This window comes from Plecotus auritus (genome assembly GCF_963455305.1).
Source record: "Plecotus auritus genome assembly, chromosome: 2".
NCBI lineage: Eukaryota > Metazoa > Chordata > Mammalia > Chiroptera > Vespertilionidae > Plecotus > Plecotus auritus.
In genome coordinates this window covers 145,397,654-145,417,248 of record NC_137771.1, presented here as the reverse complement: position 1 = coordinate 145,417,248, position 19,595 = coordinate 145,397,654, and the positions used below count along the sequence as shown (strand labels likewise).

At 41.1% G+C, this 19,595-nt stretch overlaps 1 protein-coding gene across 1 annotated transcript in view; it reads right to left on the bottom strand.

Moving 5' to 3' along the window:
* Nucleotides 1-4,004: 4,004 nt before the first annotated feature.
* IMPG2 (interphotoreceptor matrix proteoglycan 2) overlaps nt 4,005-19,595 on the bottom strand; it is a gene marked incomplete at both ends in the record, with an annotated part of 102,900 nt that continues 87,309 nt past the window's right edge. Inside the window, 7 exons of the mRNA XM_080655477.1 lie at nt 4,005-4,088; nt 5,768-5,969; nt 7,509-7,697; nt 9,028-9,238; nt 13,358-13,577; nt 15,178-16,472; nt 17,438-17,741. Coding sequence (XP_080511603.1) covers nt 4,005-4,088; nt 5,768-5,969; nt 7,509-7,697; nt 9,028-9,238; nt 13,358-13,577; nt 15,178-16,472; nt 17,438-17,741 — 2,505 coding nt within the window. The remainder of the gene's footprint in view (nt 4,089-5,767; nt 5,970-7,508; nt 7,698-9,027; nt 9,239-13,357; nt 13,578-15,177; nt 16,473-17,437; nt 17,742-19,595) is intronic.

Sequence of the window (19,595 nt, the reverse complement as noted above, 5' to 3'; positions counted from 1 at the left end):
CAGTGGATCTCCAGCGTGAAACCCGCTTCTCCGATCTGCACGCCTGTGGTTCAGCTCTATCGAAGGTGGGGCGCCAGGCTTCACTCCTGGACTGTGTGCGCCTCGAGTCTCTCCCTGGGAGGCTACGACTTCCTTTATTCTTCCATGTCATCGGTGTGGGACAGATACTCATGTAGAGCTGAGTAATTTGCTCTCACATGGAAAGGTCATACGAAAGAAAATCAGAGACAGAGACCTGTCAGAATTCTCAAAGGCCCACTTCCTGCCTGGCCTGCGGGAAACAGCAGTCCTCCTCCGCTGGGGCTCTGCTTCTCCTGCGTGCTCCCGGTGGTGGCCGGCTTAGTCTCCCTTTACGTCCACCCAGGACTCTGATGGCAAGCTGACATTCCACAAATACGTTTGGGGGAAACTTTTTAAAGCTAAACAGAAACCTTCAGAAGTTTCACAAATAAAATTAAGCATTTAAGTAGTGACAAATGTCATTAACATTTATCAATTACCTTTCAAATGGACCCAGCAAAAAATGCCCCAGCAATGGCTTGTACCCACACTGAAGTCAGAGAGGATTCATTATGTAGATAGGAATGAAAAGAAATACTGAGATAAGGGAACTGCTTCCACACGCGTGTGCGCGCGCACACACAGACACACACCCTGTTATCATGCATACTTTGCAAAATGCCGGGATATCGTCCAGGCTTTCAACAGCTTTACTGTGGCATGTACTCAGCCCAGAGATTTGGTTTAGTTTCGAGGTCCTCATAATGAGTGAAATTGGCAGTCATCAAGTTAAGAACAAAATAATAAGTGAACCAAGTATTTTATCTCACGGTCAATCTATCCCTGGTCAAAAGGAAATCAAAAAGTTCCAGACTGTTTTTGGCAAACATGGAGACATTGTGACATAAAATACCTGTATCAATAATAACTTGTGTGCAGACGCAATTTAATATTAATAGTGATGATTATTTGGCCCACTCCGCTCCCTGTCCAAAGCGACCTGTTCAAAAACATGCTAGAGAGAAAGTGGGGAACTACTAATTCAGATAAAATTTATATAATTCGTGGGCTTTTCCTATCTATAAAATAAAAAAGATATTTAATTGCAACAAGTCCTGTCATGTTTTGTGTAAGCAGGAATTCATTTAGACATGAGTTATTACACACAAAAATAAGTAATCCAAATGAGCTAACCTGTCCTGTGAGATAGTTAAGTGCTATTTCCCAAATTAAAATACCAGAAACTGATGGGAGGTTAAAGATGGCAGTGGAATAAGTGGAAGCTCACAGACACACTCCCAGGACCAAACTGGAATAAAATACCAGAAACTGGAGAAGATCCAGGATTTCGCTAGGACATCTTAGGATACCATAAGCAGATCAGAGAACCCATCAGTTCTAATTCAGTCCACCCATCAATCAGCAAAGCTTATATTCTCAGCGCTGTGGCCTTGACCCAACCCTTATTCCCTCCCTGTCCCCAATTCATCTTTAGTCTAAAGGAACCCTCTAAACTTTACACATATGTATTGTATTTGGCAGCTGGAAAAAAAAAAGGATACTGAGACACTTAACACAACAATAATGTGACCTTGATTAATACGCTCAGAAAATTCAATACTCTGGCAGAATAAAGTACAAGCCTCACTCTATACTGCAGCAAAAAGGTTGCTTTTTCTTCAGCAGTTCGATTCCCCCTTCCCCCAACACTTTATATTTTATTTAGACAAATGTCTGACTATAAACTATATTGAAACTACTTCAAAGGCTTCTCCTCCTATCTGACAGTAACAAGCATGCTACAAAATATTTGTTACAAAGCCCGCCTTCTCTTGGAATAGTCTCACCCTCCCTCCCTCCTGCGTCTCCTGAGCCACAGTGATTGACAGCACTGCTCTGCAATGCACACCCAGGCCCAGCTGCTCTCTTCCAGATGCTTTCCGACTCACACAGTTTTGGATTTCTTTAAATGCAGCTTACGTATAAAAATTGTCGCATCTCTTACTCTATTCTAAAATTTTAAACTGGGGAAAAAATTTTGTGCCCAAATTGAATGTTTTTTTAATAAAATACTCTTCTTCCAACAGAGTTCAAAATGCAGGTTAATTTTATGATACAGGTAACAAGTGATCTCTCTCTTCTCTAGGCTTCTAATCGGTTCCACGATAGGAGTTTTGATTAAAGCTCTTCCCTGCCATGAAAAAAAACAACAACAACAACACACAATTAATTGAAAAGGCAAGACTGTGCATAGAAATGCACTTTTGCTGTAATACATTGCCAAGCTATGTTCCTAAAATCACCAATACTTTGTATGCTCTTTCTTTGCGGGGAAGTTATCCTGTACTTTGCTGTTTAAAAAAAAAAAAAAAAAAAATCCTTCTCCACAAAGACCTTGTAATGCTTTTACTAAATCCTAAATCGAGTCCATTAACATTTTCTTGGACTGCTGGTAGGTAAAAATGCTGAGATTAAGTCAAACTGAAAGTGTTGTGTGGGTTATGTACCTCATATTTTTTCAATGCCATCTTCTCGATGAGCATCCCTCTTAAGATAAAAGTGTCTGTGTGAACTCCCTTGTGTTTCACTATGATCTTTTTTAAATCTTCTGTTACATGGATTTTTATATGTTAATGCCAGACAGTTTACCAGCAGAAATTGAAACAATGTAGTCAATCTGTCTCCCCTTAATTAGGCTCTCCTGAATCCTTTCTTCCTGTGTCTTAGCCTAGGTAAGATGCATTTGTAATTCAGAAAACACATTCAGGCAGGTGCCTACAGGGGGCTTATGAGAAGTCTTAGGGAAGACAAAAATGTTAGTCATGTTCTTTCTGTTAGCTTCCACTGGAACGGAGCGATGGGTCATCTGCTGGCTGGAGATGCCAGGATGCGTGGGTATCTGAGCTTGAAGGGCAGATCCTGATTGTTCTAACAGCATTCAGCAAGGTTGGCGGCAGCCCCTTCCAGGGGTCAAGCCAGGTGCGCAGAGATTTCTAAAGGAATTCTCCATCATGCACATGCAATTAGAAAAGTATCTTCCTCGATTTCCTTAAGTGTCAATGTGCCCTTCCTATCAGAGAGGAATCATGAGTGAGGGGCTGCCTATCAGAAAAAAGGGATTTGGAGCAAAGGGGCAGAGGCCCCAGTCAGGACATGGGTGTCATCCTGACCCTTTGTGGATTTCTTCTACAAACTTGCATGAATTGCTCTGGTTTTCCTCTTTTCAGAGCCACGTGAAGATACCTGGCCTGGGGGGAGCCCATCCATGAGGAAGCACCTTTGTGAGGGCAGCATTAGGAGCAAAAATAAAAGCCAAATTATAACTTCACCCACTACACTCAGTTAACGTCCATAATGGTCTCTTTATAAGATGATTCATTTTAGTAACCTAAGTCTGGTTATGGATCCTGGGGAACGGAAGGAAAAAACTACAGATACTTGCCCAAAATGCATGCTGAGAAAAGCAAATGGAAAGATAGAATGAAATGTAAGGTAAACTTGGTAGAGGCAAGAGATACACTTTAATGAGATTTATGTCACTGAAAGCATAGTGAAAAGTATCTACAGAGACACTTAATGTAAGGATTTACGGCTTCTCAAATGCTTTCCATAGAAACTGTCTATGGAAAATATTTTAGGGCATTAACTCTGGGGTGATATCTATGGTAATAAGAGAGAAAATATGACAGCCCAGGAAGTTCTAGGCCAGAACCCATAGTGTCTTTGTTTTAAATTTTCTCTGCCATTTGCTGTTACTATGATCTTGAGTAAGTCCCTTCAGCTCTCCAAGGCTTCTTTTCCTCATTTGTAAAACTTAAATAAAGAAACATTCAACCTATACAGCCATCATGAGAAATAAATGAGGTAATCTGTGTGGGAATGTATTAACTCTAAAGAACTCAACAACGTTGGTTATCACATGAACAGGAACTATGCGCTCCCGCTGGAGGCGCTGCTCTAAGGCTAACGGTGAAAAGCCTGAGTAGGGGCGCTGTTGCTAATGCTTACATTTGATGTTCTCTCACAAAAGCTGCAAACTCAGGATCATTGGCATACAGTTCCAAAATTCTCATTCTTTCTTGAATTTCCTTTTTGAAAAGAAAAATAGGCCATACATGGCATTAGAAAAGCTTAAACCATCTTTTAAAAGGAGTCCTAATTTTTATAAGAAAACTAGAGGCCTGGTGCACGAAATTCATGCACAGAGGGGAGGGGTGTCCCTCAGCCCAGCCTGCACCCTCTCCAATCTGGGACCCCTCAAGGGATGTCCAGTCGGACATCCCTCTCACAATCCAGGACTGCTGGCTCCCAACTGCTTTCCTGCCTGCCTTCCTGATTGCCCCTAACTGCTTCTGCCTGCCAGCCTGATCACCCCCTAACCACTCCCCTGCCAGCCTGATTGATGCCTAACTGCTCCCCTGTCAGCCTGCTTGCCCCTAACTGCCCTCCCCTGCAGGCCTGGTCCCCCCCCAACTGCTCTCCCCTGCAGGCCTGGGTCCCCCCTAACTGCCCTTCCCTGCAGGCCTGGTCACCCCCAACTTCCCTCCTCTGCAGGCCTGGTCACCCCTAACTGCCCTCCCCTGCAGGCTTGATCGCCCCCAACTGCCCTCCCTTGCAGGCCTGGTCCCTCCCAACTGCCCTCCTCTGCTGGCCATCTTGTGGTGGCCATCTTGTGTCCACATGGGGGCAGGATCTTTGACCACATGGGGGCAGCCATCTTATGTGTTGGAGTGACAGTCAATCTGCATATTACTCTTTTATTAGATAGGATAGAGGCCTGGTGCATGGGTGGGGACCAGCTGGTTTGCCCTGAAGGGTGTCCCGGATCAGGGTGGGGGTTCCCTTGGGGCATGGGACGGCCTGGGCGAGGGGCCTGTGGTGGTTTGCAGGACAGCCACGCCCCCCGGCGACCCAAGCAGAGGCCCTGGTATCTGGGATTTATTTATCTTCTACAACTGAAACTTTGTAGCCTGGAACAGAGCCAACCCTTCTGCTCACTGGGTGGCGGCAGCCATTTCTGTTGAGATTTATTTATCTTCTATAATTGAAACTTGGTAGTGGAGGCCAAGGCAGGCCAGGACTTCAGAAGCTTGGCTTCCTCCATCACCAGGGGCAACCCTAGCCTCCTGCTCTCTCCAGCTCTGTGGCTGCTGCCATTTTTGTTGGGATTTATTTACCTTCTATAATTGAAAGTTTGTAGCCTGGAGTGGGCTAGCTAGGGTGTGTGGAAAGCTTGGCTTCCTCCATCGCCGGGGAAACCCAAGCCTCCCTCCTGCTCTCTCTGTGGCCGCAGCCATCTTGGTTGGGTTAATTTACATACTTGCTCTTGATTGGCTGGTGGGCGTGGCTGGTGGGTGTAGCAGTGTGATGGTTAATTTGCATATTACTCTTTTATTAGATAGGATGTGGCTGTCTGGGCTATTCAGGGGAGAACTATAGGAAAGAATGGCCTTTTGAAAGAATGGAAGGTTTGGATAGTACACGAACTGCTAAGAATAACTTCAGCATATTTCTAAGGAAGTGGAGAGGAGGGAGAGAGCAATTGCTAATAATGCAGAAAGAAACCACTGGGTGGAGAAGAAGGTACAGCTCAGATTCATATACCCTCTGCATACTACATCAACTGGGAGATATCATGAAGTATAAACTAATTGGGAAATACTTCTCATCTTTTCTTGAAGCTCGTGTACACACATACACACACACACACACACACACACACACACACTAGAAGCAACAGAGCAACAACAGAAAATCAGTTTCTTACCTCTCTGGAAAGCCCACTGTTCTCATATATTTGTCTGATTTCTTCCCTGCTCAGACCACCAATCACCTCTCCTCGTGCTGCACTGTGGAAGGGACCCTGAGGATAGGGTCTCCTGTACTGTTCCATTCCCGCCCCATGGCTTTCATACATGGGGTTGTACTTTACGGCATCTTCAATGGATGAAAGGCTGGCAGGCTGTCTGCTGGAGCCACAAAAAGAAAAGTAGGATTCATTCAGATTCAGATATATAACTACTTGGAAGGCTATTTACCTGTAGTAAGATTTCTCTTGGGGAAGAAAAGGAAGTGAACTGATACAAATAGGGGGAGGTGACTGTGAAAAATACCCAGATCAATCTGAAAAATTATTTATCAGGTGTTGTCATTATTATCTCCTCAACTACATGGCAAGTGCCCCAGGGAATTGTTCCATGTCTCATTCATTTTATTTACCCCACAGGGTCTGGCACTCAATAAATGCTGATGGGGAACCAAGCCTGCCAATAGATAGTATTTCATGAAATGCATATGGTGCCATCATTCCCAGAGTAGACAAATAAAAAATCAATGAGTAGCACACAGAGAATCTGATAAAAATATAAATATGGGAGTATTGGGCCTCAGGTTCAATTCAGGTCTACACATACTTACTGAGCATTGGTTATGTGCCTAAGACAGTTCTAGATAGTAATGATATAAAGAATTGGTTGGAATCCCTCTCCAGAATGAGATTACAGTCTAATGAAAAGTCAGACTCAATAAAAAGCATAAGAACAATGATGGAAGTATGTCCTGGGTGCTCTAAGAACCTAGGAGAGGTGCCTCCTTAGCAAGCTGAGGGTGAGGGAAGGTAACCTAGACCTAAACCAGTAACTCTTATAGACTATGGAAACACAAAAGCAAAGTACAACCACTGATTATAATCACACTAGAGGATCAGTGCACAAAACTCATGCATGAGTAGGTCCCTAGTGGCTCCTGGCTGCCGGTGGGGCCTCCCTTCCCCTGGCCACCTGCCCCCTGGTCAAACTCCCAGTCAAACTCCAGGTTGAGGGGAAAATTTGCATATGAGGCTTTTATTATATAGGATAACAACCCAAAGGGTCCTTGGATTGCTAGTCTAGCAAGTAAAACGGATTATATTTTCTCCATTAACGAAGCTACATTTTACTAAAAGAAAATCAGATGTCATTTCTTGTCAGATTCTTATCTAGATTTAGAACCACAATGAGCCAAAGGGTAACAAACTAACTGATCTGGTCTTCATACAAGGATCTCACCTTATCTCCATCACCCTTCCAACCCCTCCCCAACCATGAAACAGGCATTTGGGCCATACTCAATGATGCCATTCCTTCAGTGTTCCTTGAGATTCAGTCATGCCTTCCTAACTTTGCTCATGCTCATTCAACTAGCTAGAAAGTGTCCCACCCCACCCACAGTAGATATCTACTCTCTGTCCAGCTAAATATTATAACCATCTTTAAAACTTCCAAGACTCTCTCCCCCAGGCAAAACGAATTCATCCCTCATCCAGGCCCCTTCACATCTTACTCATACTGCTGCTTCTGTTTGCTTCCAATTGGACACCCTTCGAGGACAGGGTCCATGTTTTCATTCAACTTTATAGCTTTCTCCCCCTTCACCCCAGATCCCTATCCAATATTTGGCACATAGTCAGTACTAAATGAATGAATAAAAGGAACATTTTATCTCACCCAAGAGCAATTTTCTTTATTTACCTAAAGGGCCTCTCTCTTTCTCTCCTAGCATTCTGAACTTGAAGAGTCTTGATGAGGAAGATGACAACAGCAGAAGAGACGAGGAGAAGTCCAACCACAGCGGCGATGGTGATGCCTATCACCAAGGGCTCGGACACAAACTCCTCACAGTGCTCCCCTCGGTACCACCAATTCTCACCCACCCGGCACCTGTAATGAGAAGTGACCGAGTCTCAAAGTGGAATCACTTTACTGAAAGTAATAATGAACAGCAGAAGTTTCAGTGGGACCTGGGAAAGATAAAATAAATACTGGCTACAGGAAGCTTCAGTAAAGAGGTAAATATGCAGGTTCAATGATTGTATTATTTAAGTCCATGTGTGATGCAGGGCACAGACCCAGGAGGTCCTCAATGACTATATTTAACTGATGGAATAGAAGACTGGCAAGGCTTAAAGGAAGGATTCTATTCAGGCTCCTTAGTCATGGATAACAAAACAGGCCCAAAAGGAAAGTGACTGGTGTGAGATCACACACTCAGTCAGCAACAGAGATGGGTCTGGAACCAGGTCCCCAGACTCCTCATGTCCTTTCCCCACCCAGCAGTGGTCCTCCAAACCCCAAGGCCACAGACCTGTGCAAAAAGGTCTTCAAATCCCACAGCAGCAAGGAAATCACTGCTTTTCCCCATAGAAAATACTAATTTATATGGATATCAAGGGACTACCTTTCCCCTTAGTTTCCTAGCTAAACATTACACTTTTCCACAGAGAAGAATCTGAATCATTTCTACCTAGTTCCTCTGTTTGTGGCATTATGCCAACAATTGACCATTTTCATGTCCACAAATTGTCCTCATTTATTCTCAGCATTCTCTCCTTTTACACCATGTGACTGTGGTGTGTGGTGGGAGGCTGATTTGCTCTGCTTTGTTTTAGGGGAATGAGCAGGAAAGGACAGTCAGGGTACCTGTATCTGCTCATCTGCCTGCTGCATTTTCATTGGTTCTACCTTTAAAAAATGGATCTCAGGTACTTAAATAAAATATATTTGTCATGACTTCAAAGACTTTAAATATTTGCTTTTCTTTTTCTCTGAATAATCTGTAGGACCAAGAGCAGCCCAAAGCCATTCAAAACATAATCCAAATAGAATAAAACTCCTTTGTTTTCACTCTCAGGTACAGTATAAAGTGTTGCTCTTATGCTGAAACCTAATTTAATCGCCAATTGCCTTACCATCCCCTCTAAGAGCCACAACACAGACTCCAACTACTCCCAGGACTCTCAGTGGGACACTAGACAATGTCTTTCTCACAGCTCCCTAAGAGCATAAAATAAAATAACCATTTGAACTATAATTCAGGCCTTTAAACTGACTCAGTCTTCACATGAACACTAAATGGTACCAATCTATTGTTTAGATATAACTTCTATAACAAATATTGCTGTGATTATCTTAAAGTCATAGGTTTAGACCCTTTTTCTTCAGAGGAAGTATCTACAACCTCGTGAAGTCAAAATTCCTAATTACACCATACCTACAAATGGCCCCATGTCCAGGCATAATGTCACACTTCCCATCATTGAAGCAGAAGTCAGGCTGAAGGTCACAGAGACTCTGACAAGGCAGCTCTTCCACACTCAGGTACCCAGGGTGGCATCTGCACTCTGCTTCTCCACTCCAGGGATTGACCAAACACTCGGAAAATTCATTGCATGCCTGAAACTTGCAAGGATTGGCTTCATCACCTAAAACATAAAACAAACCAGAAAATTATGCTAGGAAAGGCAAAACACAGGAGTTGGAGTACATGAAGCTCCTCCACTAAGTCTCACGGCTCCAAAGTACCATGGGACAACCCCTTTCCTGAAGCATTAAACTACACCATCACCATCAATACCACAAAAAAAAATTCAGATTCATCCTAAGAATCTTTCCTAAACCCTTCAGAGGGAACATGGCTCTGAAACACCTTAGTTTTAGATTTCTATCTTTCAGAACTATGAGAGAATAAATCTCTGTTTTTGTAAGCCATCCCGTTTGTGTTCTTTTGTTACAGCAACCCTAAGAAACTCATACAGGGGACCACTGATGAGGTGCTCATATAGCAAGGAAAGCATACAAAAGTGCTAGTAGATGGGCAGTTTCTACAAGGGGCCTATGCAGCTGGATTCCATTGTGTATTTCCTAAGTCTTCACAGTCTTATTCTAGTATATTGGTACATATTGTGACTTTGTACTCAGAAAACAATATAATCCTGTCCTAGCAGTGTGTTTAGAGAATGGGAAGGATAATATTGCATGGCTCCCTATGTTGATTGAAGTTCAAGAGTTTTTGTGAAAATAAGTTAGGCAAGAGACCCGTCAATTTATCTCTAGCCAATTTTGAGATAAAATAATATTTTAATCTGAAGACCTTTAACTAAAAATATACAGGTGGTAAGGAAATTCTATTTTAAAATTCTAAAACACTGTGATCATTCCATGAGTACATGTGAATGTCTGGTGGAAGGGAAATAGGAAGAGGGAAAAAATAAATGTTGCTTCCTTTTGCCCTAGACCATGAAGAGAGACTAAGACTAATACTGTAATCATGTAAATAAAAGACTGTAGCTTTAAAGTCTTTTTCTAGTCCTCTGTGTAGGTTAAAGGTGGATGCCCAGAATACATGGCCCTCTGTTTAAGAGTACCCTAATGATTTTATGGGAAAACAAAGATAGACCTGGAGCTTAATTTGGGATAAGAGACAAGGATCTAAATTATAAAATGAATTATGTCTAGTTTACCAGGGACAGGCTAAGAAAGGAATTGATGGGTCCAGAAAAATAAGAATGAAGAAGATATGGAAACGGTGTAGAAAGACAGCCAGAATAGCTGGTAGTTGGCTTGGTCCAAAAAGTTGGACAATAAGAAATTATTTTGAAAGGGTTGCTGAGGAAGTTTAGAATATTTATGCCCAACAATATTTTAAACCACCTGTGGTGGTATAATAAAGCCTTCTCTGTCACCATCATAACATAAGGAAATATCTGATAGAATCAACTACTTTGTAGAGGTGCCTAGGAAAAGTAAAAAATGGGACTCTGATCTGTATTGGGTTTTCAGAAAGAACAACCACAAGGATTGAGAATTCAGCAGAAGGAACTCAGAGCTAGAGGTGATTAAGAGATATTTAAGTTCCCTGTTCATTCCTAGAGATATTGGGGATGGGAGGGACATGGATGCAGGTTTTACACTGCACATGGGAGGGGCGAATGCCAGTTCATTTGAATATTAAAGAAAAAGGTGACCCAATAAACATGAAAGACTCAGCATGCAGCTCACATTGGTGAGTTACTTAAAATATTGATGTAAATGCACTTATTTATTGTACTTCCCTTTTTTAAAAAAGTGGGTTGACTTTTGCAAAAAGTTTTATAAATTATATCTGCATACATGCATTTGTATGGCTAGTCAAATGTAAATATATGTTATTTGTTTAATACTTAGACTTCCCCCATAAAATACATAAGCCAGGTAATATTATCCCCATTTTAAATATTTTTTAAGTTTTCAATTAGAGTTGACATACAATATTATATTAGTTTCCTGTGTATAACATAGTAATTAGACATTTATATAACTTATTAAGTAATCACCCCAAACATTATCCCCATTTAATATATGAGCGACTAAAGCTCAGAGATAATATGAATCATCTATGGTCACACAAATGATAAATGGCAGAACAGAGGCAAAAAATCAGGCCTTCCAGCCCTGGCCGGTTTTCTCAGTGGCTAGGCAGGGGTGGGCAAACTTTTTGACTCGAGGGCCACAATGGGTTCTTAAACTGGACCGGAGGGCCGGAACAAAAGCATGGATGGAGTGTTTGTGTGAACTAATATAAATTCAAAGTAAAGGAGCGGAGGGGAGAGCAAGAGAACCCTCCGCTCTTTCGGCTCCGCGGGCCAGATAGAACAGCCAAACGGGCCGGATTCAGCCCGCAGGCCGTAGTTTGCCCACGGCGGGCATTGGCCCTCACACCGAAGGGTCACAGGTTCAATTCCTGGTCAAGAGCATGTACATCGGTTACAGGTCAATTATAGCCCCAGTTGGGGAGGCAGCCAGTTGATATGTCTCTCTCACATCAATGTTTTCTCTCCCTCCCTTTCTCTCTCTCTCTCTCTCTCTCTCTCTCTCTCTCTCTTCTACTCTCTCTCTTTCTTCTACTCTCTCTCTAAAGATTAATGGGAAAAAATATTCTCAGGTGAGGATTTAAAAACAAAAGAAAAGATAAAGAAATCAGGCCTTCCAAATGATAAGAGATTTAAATATGGGAGGATTAACCAAATCATTTTCCTCACGTTCAATGAATAAGGATTTCAAAGGAAAGAATGTGACTTTCTCAGTTAAAAAATAGAGTTGACTTTCAAACCAGTTTGAGAGTAAAAGGCACTGGAGAAACATGAACTCGGGTATTCCCCCTTACTCCTACCCAAAACCACTGTCCTCTGGTGTATGGAAGATGAAAAAGAACAAAGTCTGAGGATTCAACAGTATTCACTGCGTCCAAATCTTCCAAATAAAAGCAATGGTTCATTTCATTCATTCGCAGTAGATTTTAGTATCTTTTATATGCAAGACACTATGGTTAATAAAACAGATAAAATATCATTCCTTGTGGATAGCTCAACTGAGAATAATGCCCATTAAGCAACTATATGCATAGATTAGCATTATTACAATATTTATAAGCTCTATAGCAGGAAAAGAACATGATGTTACAAGAAAAACTAACAGGAGAGACCCAATCTAGATTATGGGTGAGTCAGTGCAAGTCTTGAGGAGGAGACATTTGAACTGAAGCATAGTGAGCAGAAGTCAGCAAAGAGGGGAAAGCATTCCAAGCAAAGGAGACAAGATGTGCAAAGGCTGTAAGGCAAGAAAAGTTGTTTGAATCTGAGGAACTAAAAACCAGCTAGTTTGACTTGGTAAGCAAAGAAGTTAGTTTCATTGGATGATATCGGGGAAGAAGATAGGGTCCAGGCCTTGTAGCTATTGAACTAGGCAGTCATTGAAGTAAAATAATCTGGTTGATGTTTTTACAAAGAGCATCCTGGCTGCTACCTGCAGAATGGAGAGGGGAAAGAAACAAGAGAGGTAGTGAGGAAACTAGTTCAAATGAGAGATGTCAATGGTTTGGCCTAGAGTAGTGGCAATGGTGGTAATAGAAATTGAGGTATCAGAATGACTTCCCAAGTTTCTGGCTTAAGTAGCTGAGTGGACACCGCTTCCATTTATCAGGATGGTGAAGCTGAGCGAAATAGATATAGCTGAAATGTGGAGAGATACAGAAAACAAGATCTCACTCTTACACATCTTAAATTTGATATACATAGAATACATCCAAGTTGAGATCAACAAGTACATAGTTAGATACTGATTCTGGAGCTCAGAAGACAAGTCTAATCTGTATATAAAAATGTGGAGAGAAATTGTATCTCTATTAGACGTATAATAATGGAAATGGATAAAACAACTTGGGAAAATTATATAGAAGGAAGGGAGTCCAAATCTACCTGGCTTGGCAAATAGAGATGTAGCAAAAACAGATCCAGTGGAAAGGTAAAAGAGAGAGCCAGATAGAGTAGAAAAGGAAACGGGAGGTAAGTAAGTAAAGATAACATATGCAGACAACCCTTTTGAAAGAGAATGATACTGATGTCCTTGGAAGAGATATACTAATTATCAAGATGTGGAAAATTTGCCTGACATGATACTCTTTTACCTACAAGTGTTGAATTCACGTTGACTTGGTGGAGAAAAGAATACATAAGAATAATTACTGGATTCCACTAATAAAGCAACAGAATAATCAATATCATTACCTGATTCCACATCAAGGGAGTATTTATCAATAGCCAAGTTCATGGTTTGGTAGGCAGTGGTGCAAAAGTCTTCCAGAATCATGTATACAGCATTGTTGACATTAGGAGGGACAGACTTGAAGAACTTCATTCTGCTGTTCACCACAATACTACCATTTCTGAAGTTCAAGATTTCTAAATTCTGGAACCCTGTGAGATTTGACTGGAGATAGGGGACCAGCTGCAATACATGAAAAATGATCAGTTTATTGACAAGGTTTTGCATTTTGTTAAACACATACAAAAAAAAAAAAAACTTAAAAAAGATGAACCCCTCCCCCTTTCCAAATTGCATGCTATTTACATTATTTAAACTGTTCATCAACAAAAGTATCAATTGTAACTACCAATCTATACTTCTCAATCCTTTCACCTTTTTCACCTAGTTTCCCCCCCAACCCCCCCACCCCCCACCCCGGGCAACCATCAGTATGCTCTCTGTATCTATGAGTCTGTTTCTGTTCTGTTTGTTCACTGATTTTGTTCTTTAGATTCGACATATAAGTGAAATCATACATATAGTATTTCTCTTTCTCTGACTTATTTCACTTAGCATAATTCCCTCAAGGTCCATCCATGCCATTGCAAATGGTAATAGTCATGGAGATGTAAAGTACAGCATAGGAAATCTATATACATAAAAGCCTAAGCAACCATTACGACTAGACGACCAGGCAACTGGCTGGTAGCTATGATGTGCACTGATCACCAGGGGGCAGATGCCCAATGCAGGAGCTTCCTCCTGGTGGTCAGTGTGCTCCCACAGCCAACCTCCTGTGGCCGGCCAACCTCCCATGGTCCCTCCCCGCTGCCGGCCAGCCCCAATCAGGACTGGGCGAGATGGCCCCAATCGCCAGCCAGGCCTAGGGACACCACCCATGCATAAATACATGCACTGGGCCTCTATCTATATATATAAAAGGCTAATATGCAAAATGTCCCCTTGGGAGTTCGACCAGGAGACCGGGCGTTCGATCACTCGCTATGACATGTGCTGATAACCAGGGGCCAACACAGAACGAAGGGAGGCCCCGGCCAGCAGCCGGCAGCCAGGGAAGGGCGGCCCTGGCTAGCAGCCTGAAGGCCCCAATTGGCCCCAATCGCTGACCAGGCCTAGGGACCCTACTCGTGCAGAAATTTCATGCATTGGGCCTTTAGTATAGTCAATAATATTGTAATAAATATGTATGGTTCCAGTTGCGTACTGAAAATATTAGGGGCAACACTTTGTAGAGTATATGATTATCTAGCCATTATGCTGTACACTTGAAACTAATACAAAATAATATGAATATAAACTGTAAATGAAAAAAAATTTTAAGGAAAAAGAGTGTCAATTGTGAATTATTTGAGAGTCATGAGATTTTAATAGTGCTATTTTGGAACCACATGGAACTCACAAACAATTTTAGATACCAGAGAGTTTATTTTCTCTGTTACTAAAGTATCCCAACAGTGAAGGTGTCATAGGTACCCACAAAACATTGGTCTCACAATAAACTGTGAAAAAAATCTTAAACTTGTTTCAGTCCCAGAATTTATGAATACAATTTTCAATATCTAAGCTATCACATCACTTTCATGCCACATTTATATCCACCTGTCTTATTACTTTCCTAACAACTCTAGGCCATGACATTATTTGTAGTTGATTAAAAAAAAAAAATGAGTGTCTACAGCATACCACACTCTCCTTGGCTCAGATCTTATGTGTTGAGGAGAAAGAGGTGGGTTCATACATGACTACTCACTAATGCCCATAGTTCACTTTTTATGCTTACCAATTCTAAGAATCTTTGCTCCAGGGCTTTATACTCCAAAGAGTTTTTATTAAACAGATCTTCTGAAAACATCATGTTAGTCACTCGAAGGCTAAAGAAAACCAGCAATGCTCCTGTGGTCTGGGTATGATTTGAGTCACCTCTTTTTGTGGGGCGAGCCACAATAGCCATCTTTGTAGAGTGAACATTTGTAGACATTTCCACATAACTATCAACCTTGCCATTTTCTTCTGGGATTAACTCAGGCTGATAGTAATCTGTGCCTATCCGGTCCAGTTCTAATGAAATATCCTGTACACCCATAATTACTTCATCGTCCAGCAGGGTGGGGCTTGTGGTTGGAGGCAATTCGGTAGGCTGTGTCATGGAAGCTTTCAACCAGAGCTTGTCAGTACTCTCTGGTGCACTTGCCAATGTGTCTCCAGACAGTTTTCCTAGGGAGGAAGTTTTTGCCCAAACTACATCTGATTCTGGCAATATGGTCCACAAAGATTGCATATCTGGCTTCATTGTTGAAATCTTGCTATCAAACTGTTCACGATTAAATGGCTCTGTAGTTTGTTCCATATCATCCTTTAGAAATGGTTCTACTTGATCTGGTTTACGAGTAGAATCAGAGATTGCTGTAGGTGTCAGTAGAGGAGGTGTATTAGTAACTGAGTAATAATCAATGTCAGGTACCTCTGATGTGTGCTTGGAGAGAATTAGAGGTGCAGATTGAGTTGTGGTCTCAGCAGAGATGGGCACAGTAGGTCCGTCAAGGGGTTCCTCTTCTGCAAAGTGTGTGGATCTATCAAAATGCCCATATTTTGAGTGCTCAATACTTTGGTCTGTGGAATCTATTTTGTCACCTACAACTAGTTTCTCATCTACACTCTCAATTGGCAAAAGTGAATCCTCATCTCCCAGCCATGATTTGGTCAGTGGTTCAATGCTCTTCTCTAATGAGGTATCACTCCATGGCCAAATAATCCCACTCACCTTTTCCCCAGATCCTGAACCTAAGCCACTCTCAAATATGAACTCTTTTTCCATGGATGTGTCTGGCATCAAAGTGCTCACTTCTAATTGGCCTTTAACTTTGGAGGCCAAAGGGTCCAAGCCAGAAGGTGTAGTTACTTCCTGAGCAAGGAGATCTAATGTGACAGAGGAGACCAGATATGGTGAGGATGTCAAAGACACTGCAGAATCTTCCTTAAATGGTATTGTTTCTTCTGGTACAGGATGAGTTAATGTACTTGAGGGCAAAGGATAACCTGAAAAAGAATCTTCTGACCCTTCGACTTTGGTTAATCCTAAAAACAAAGTTTTCCATTAATTAATCTACAGTGTTACTAAAATATATTCCCAATCCTCCAAATAAAACCAGCTTCCTGTTTCTTCCCATTAGATTAGTAAGGACAGTTGCTGACTTTTACTTTGCTAGATCCAGCAAACAACAGGACAATATGATTATGTTTTGTGGTGTGGTACAATCACTCATGAATATACCTTTCCTTGAGAACAACAAGATATAGGCTATTGAAATAATTCATCTTTAAACACTTGATTTTGTTTTTACTCCATGAAAATAAAAAACTGCTGATAACCATGTTGACAATAAACACTGAATCTAGTGAAAACTTAGGGAGAGAATTCCCTAGGAAATTTTATCTTTACATTTCCATTTCCTGGTTATGTTTATTGTCCATCATCTTTCAGGTTCACTTAATGTTCAAAATCCCAGGCTCATTGTTTATATCTTTGTTCATCTTCCTTTTTCTCAAGTATACTCCAGGCCTGAGTCACATTGATTTCTCCTTTCCTTCACAACATCTAAATCATCTACTTGATTTCATTCCCTAATCTCTACTATAACTTCCTTACTTCAGGTTCTCCCTCCCAAATGAAGCCTAATGCAAGCTAAAAATCTCTACAATTAGTCCTATTAAAAGCTACTGGGATAATCTTCTTTGATGCTCTTTGTTTACCACTCCAATATTCAAATAAGTAAAGTAGTTATCTAATAGTAATTTAATTTTATATTTTAATGGGACTTTCAAAATATCTATTAATTGATCCCTACTCCAGTCTACCAAGTTCACTTCCATTCCAACCAATTAAATCTGATTGTTCCCCTTCTCACACAATTTTCCCAAGACATTTCCTCCTAATCCACACAAACATGCTTTTCTATTAACCCCAGTCTCTTTCTCTACTCAAAACCCTGTCATCTACACAATAAAGTAAAGAAATATGAACAGGAAGTAGAATTTCTTACCATCTTCTAATAAATAAGATCCAGAAGTCCTTTCCTCAGAAGCCACAGGCAAGCCAGTCGGCAGCACTGCTGGGGTGACAGAATGAAGAGTCAAGCTGCTAACCTCTAAAACCTCTGGGGAAGAATGGAGGCCCACCTTCGAGGGAAAGTCTAATTTGGGTGTAGACACTAAATCACCCAAAGGTCTTTCCGACCAGAGTTCCCTGGCAGTGGCTGAGGGAGAACCAGAGCTGAAATCAGGTAGTGAGATACTGCTGGTGGTGGAGTCATCAGCTGAGGGCCATGCAGCTTGAAGGGTATTATCCTAAGGGGGAGAAAAAGGCTAAATCATATCATAGATAAAAAGAAACACATAAAAATGATTTTAAATACCACCTATCTATCCAAATTCCCAGGTTTTCTAGGGATAAGAAGGCAATGTAATATTGGGGGGAAGGGAGACAAACAGATCTGTAATCAAATCCCAATTCACCACTTACTAGTTGCAAAATCTAGAGAAAAACCATGTATCTCTTGAATCTCACCTGGAAAGTGGGGATAGATAAGATAACATATTTAAAAGATCCCAAACAAAGTGTGTTTGTGGAAGAAAATACTATTTTTCTTGCTTTAGATAATTCCTTTTCCTCTATGTTAGCTTAAATACTTTAAATTCATAGAAGTTACTACTATCTGTAATTTGTTGACAAACACCTAACACATTTCCTACAGCAGAAAAGAACAATTAGCAATGTTATTCATCATTCTGAGATATTTAATTAACTAAGGTCTTTGTTTTGATGAGAAATGCCACCACATCAAAATGAGATCAGGCTACTTCAAACAAATCGTAACATCTGTGACATGGGATCACACTTACAAAATACAATTTTTCTCTTCCCAGTGACTTTTTAGTAATGTAATACTAATCCTATATTCAAATTCAGCTCCAGGAATAGAAAAGTGGACAGAAACACAATCCCTGTTTAATCTTATGAAGATCAGTCTATGTAAAAAAGTTTACCAGTGAATCTGACAGGCACAATGGCCATGAAACTTGGTGGGAGTTTCTGTTTTCATCTGTGCTGGGTTATGAATAACAAAAAACAAGAAGTGCCATATGCATAGAATTCATAAAATATTTACTGGGTGAAACGTGAAAAATAGAAAAAGAACAATCATTCTCTAAATAGCATTAAAATCACACGGAAATTTTTTTTATGTTTTTATTGATTTTTAGAGAGAGAGAAAGGGAGAGGGATACAGAGAAACGTGGATGAGGGAGAGGCATCATCTATCAGCTGCCTCCTGCACACATCCTACTCGGGACCAATCTCACAACCCTAACCAGGACCTCTTGGTTCTTGGGTTGACTCTCTACTGAGTCACACTGGCTGGGCACATGGAAATTTTTTAAAAACACCAGTGCCCAGGCCCCACATTCCAGACATTCTAACTTAATTGAACTTGATAATTTTTAAAACTCCCAAGTAGAGAATATAGCCTGGCATACACCCACGAGCCTCAGAAGCTTTTTAAACAAAAGCACACAATTTTAAGGTGACTAACTACAGTTCAATCTATGGCCATTAAATGAAACAGAACCTATTGATCTATGGAGAGATTCAACCCAATGTCATGACCTAATTAGTCCTTTATGTTTTGCCTACATTATCTCCCCTTTTCTTTCTATCCAGGGTCTGTGTGAGGAATCTTTAGACAGCGTACTCTCCCAATCACAAGAAAAGGAACATAAGCAAGAAATCACTTGGCATGTCCTAATTTAACCCTTCTTCCAGTGACAAATGAACTGGAGAGATAGCAACAGTAGATCATGGGGTATGTGTAGAGATACCCTCAGTTTCATCTACAATTTCTAAACTCTGAAAGCACTCTGTCAAGTAAACTAATTTTCTTTGTGGAAAGACACCATCACTTCCTACCTTGTCCATGCTACTTTAATTAGATCCTTTCTTAGGTGTGTCATGATGCTGGTTATTCTTTATTTGCCACCACCCTAGATCCTCCTCTTCTCTGCTCTCTGCACTGGGAGGCTAACCCCCTCTAACTTCATCATTCCTGCTCCCTCACCATCTGCCTTCTGTTTGAGTTTGCCCATTTAGAAGCACAAGCGGAAGATCAAAGGACAGGAAAAGTGAGACGTTGGGGTATTTCTTCC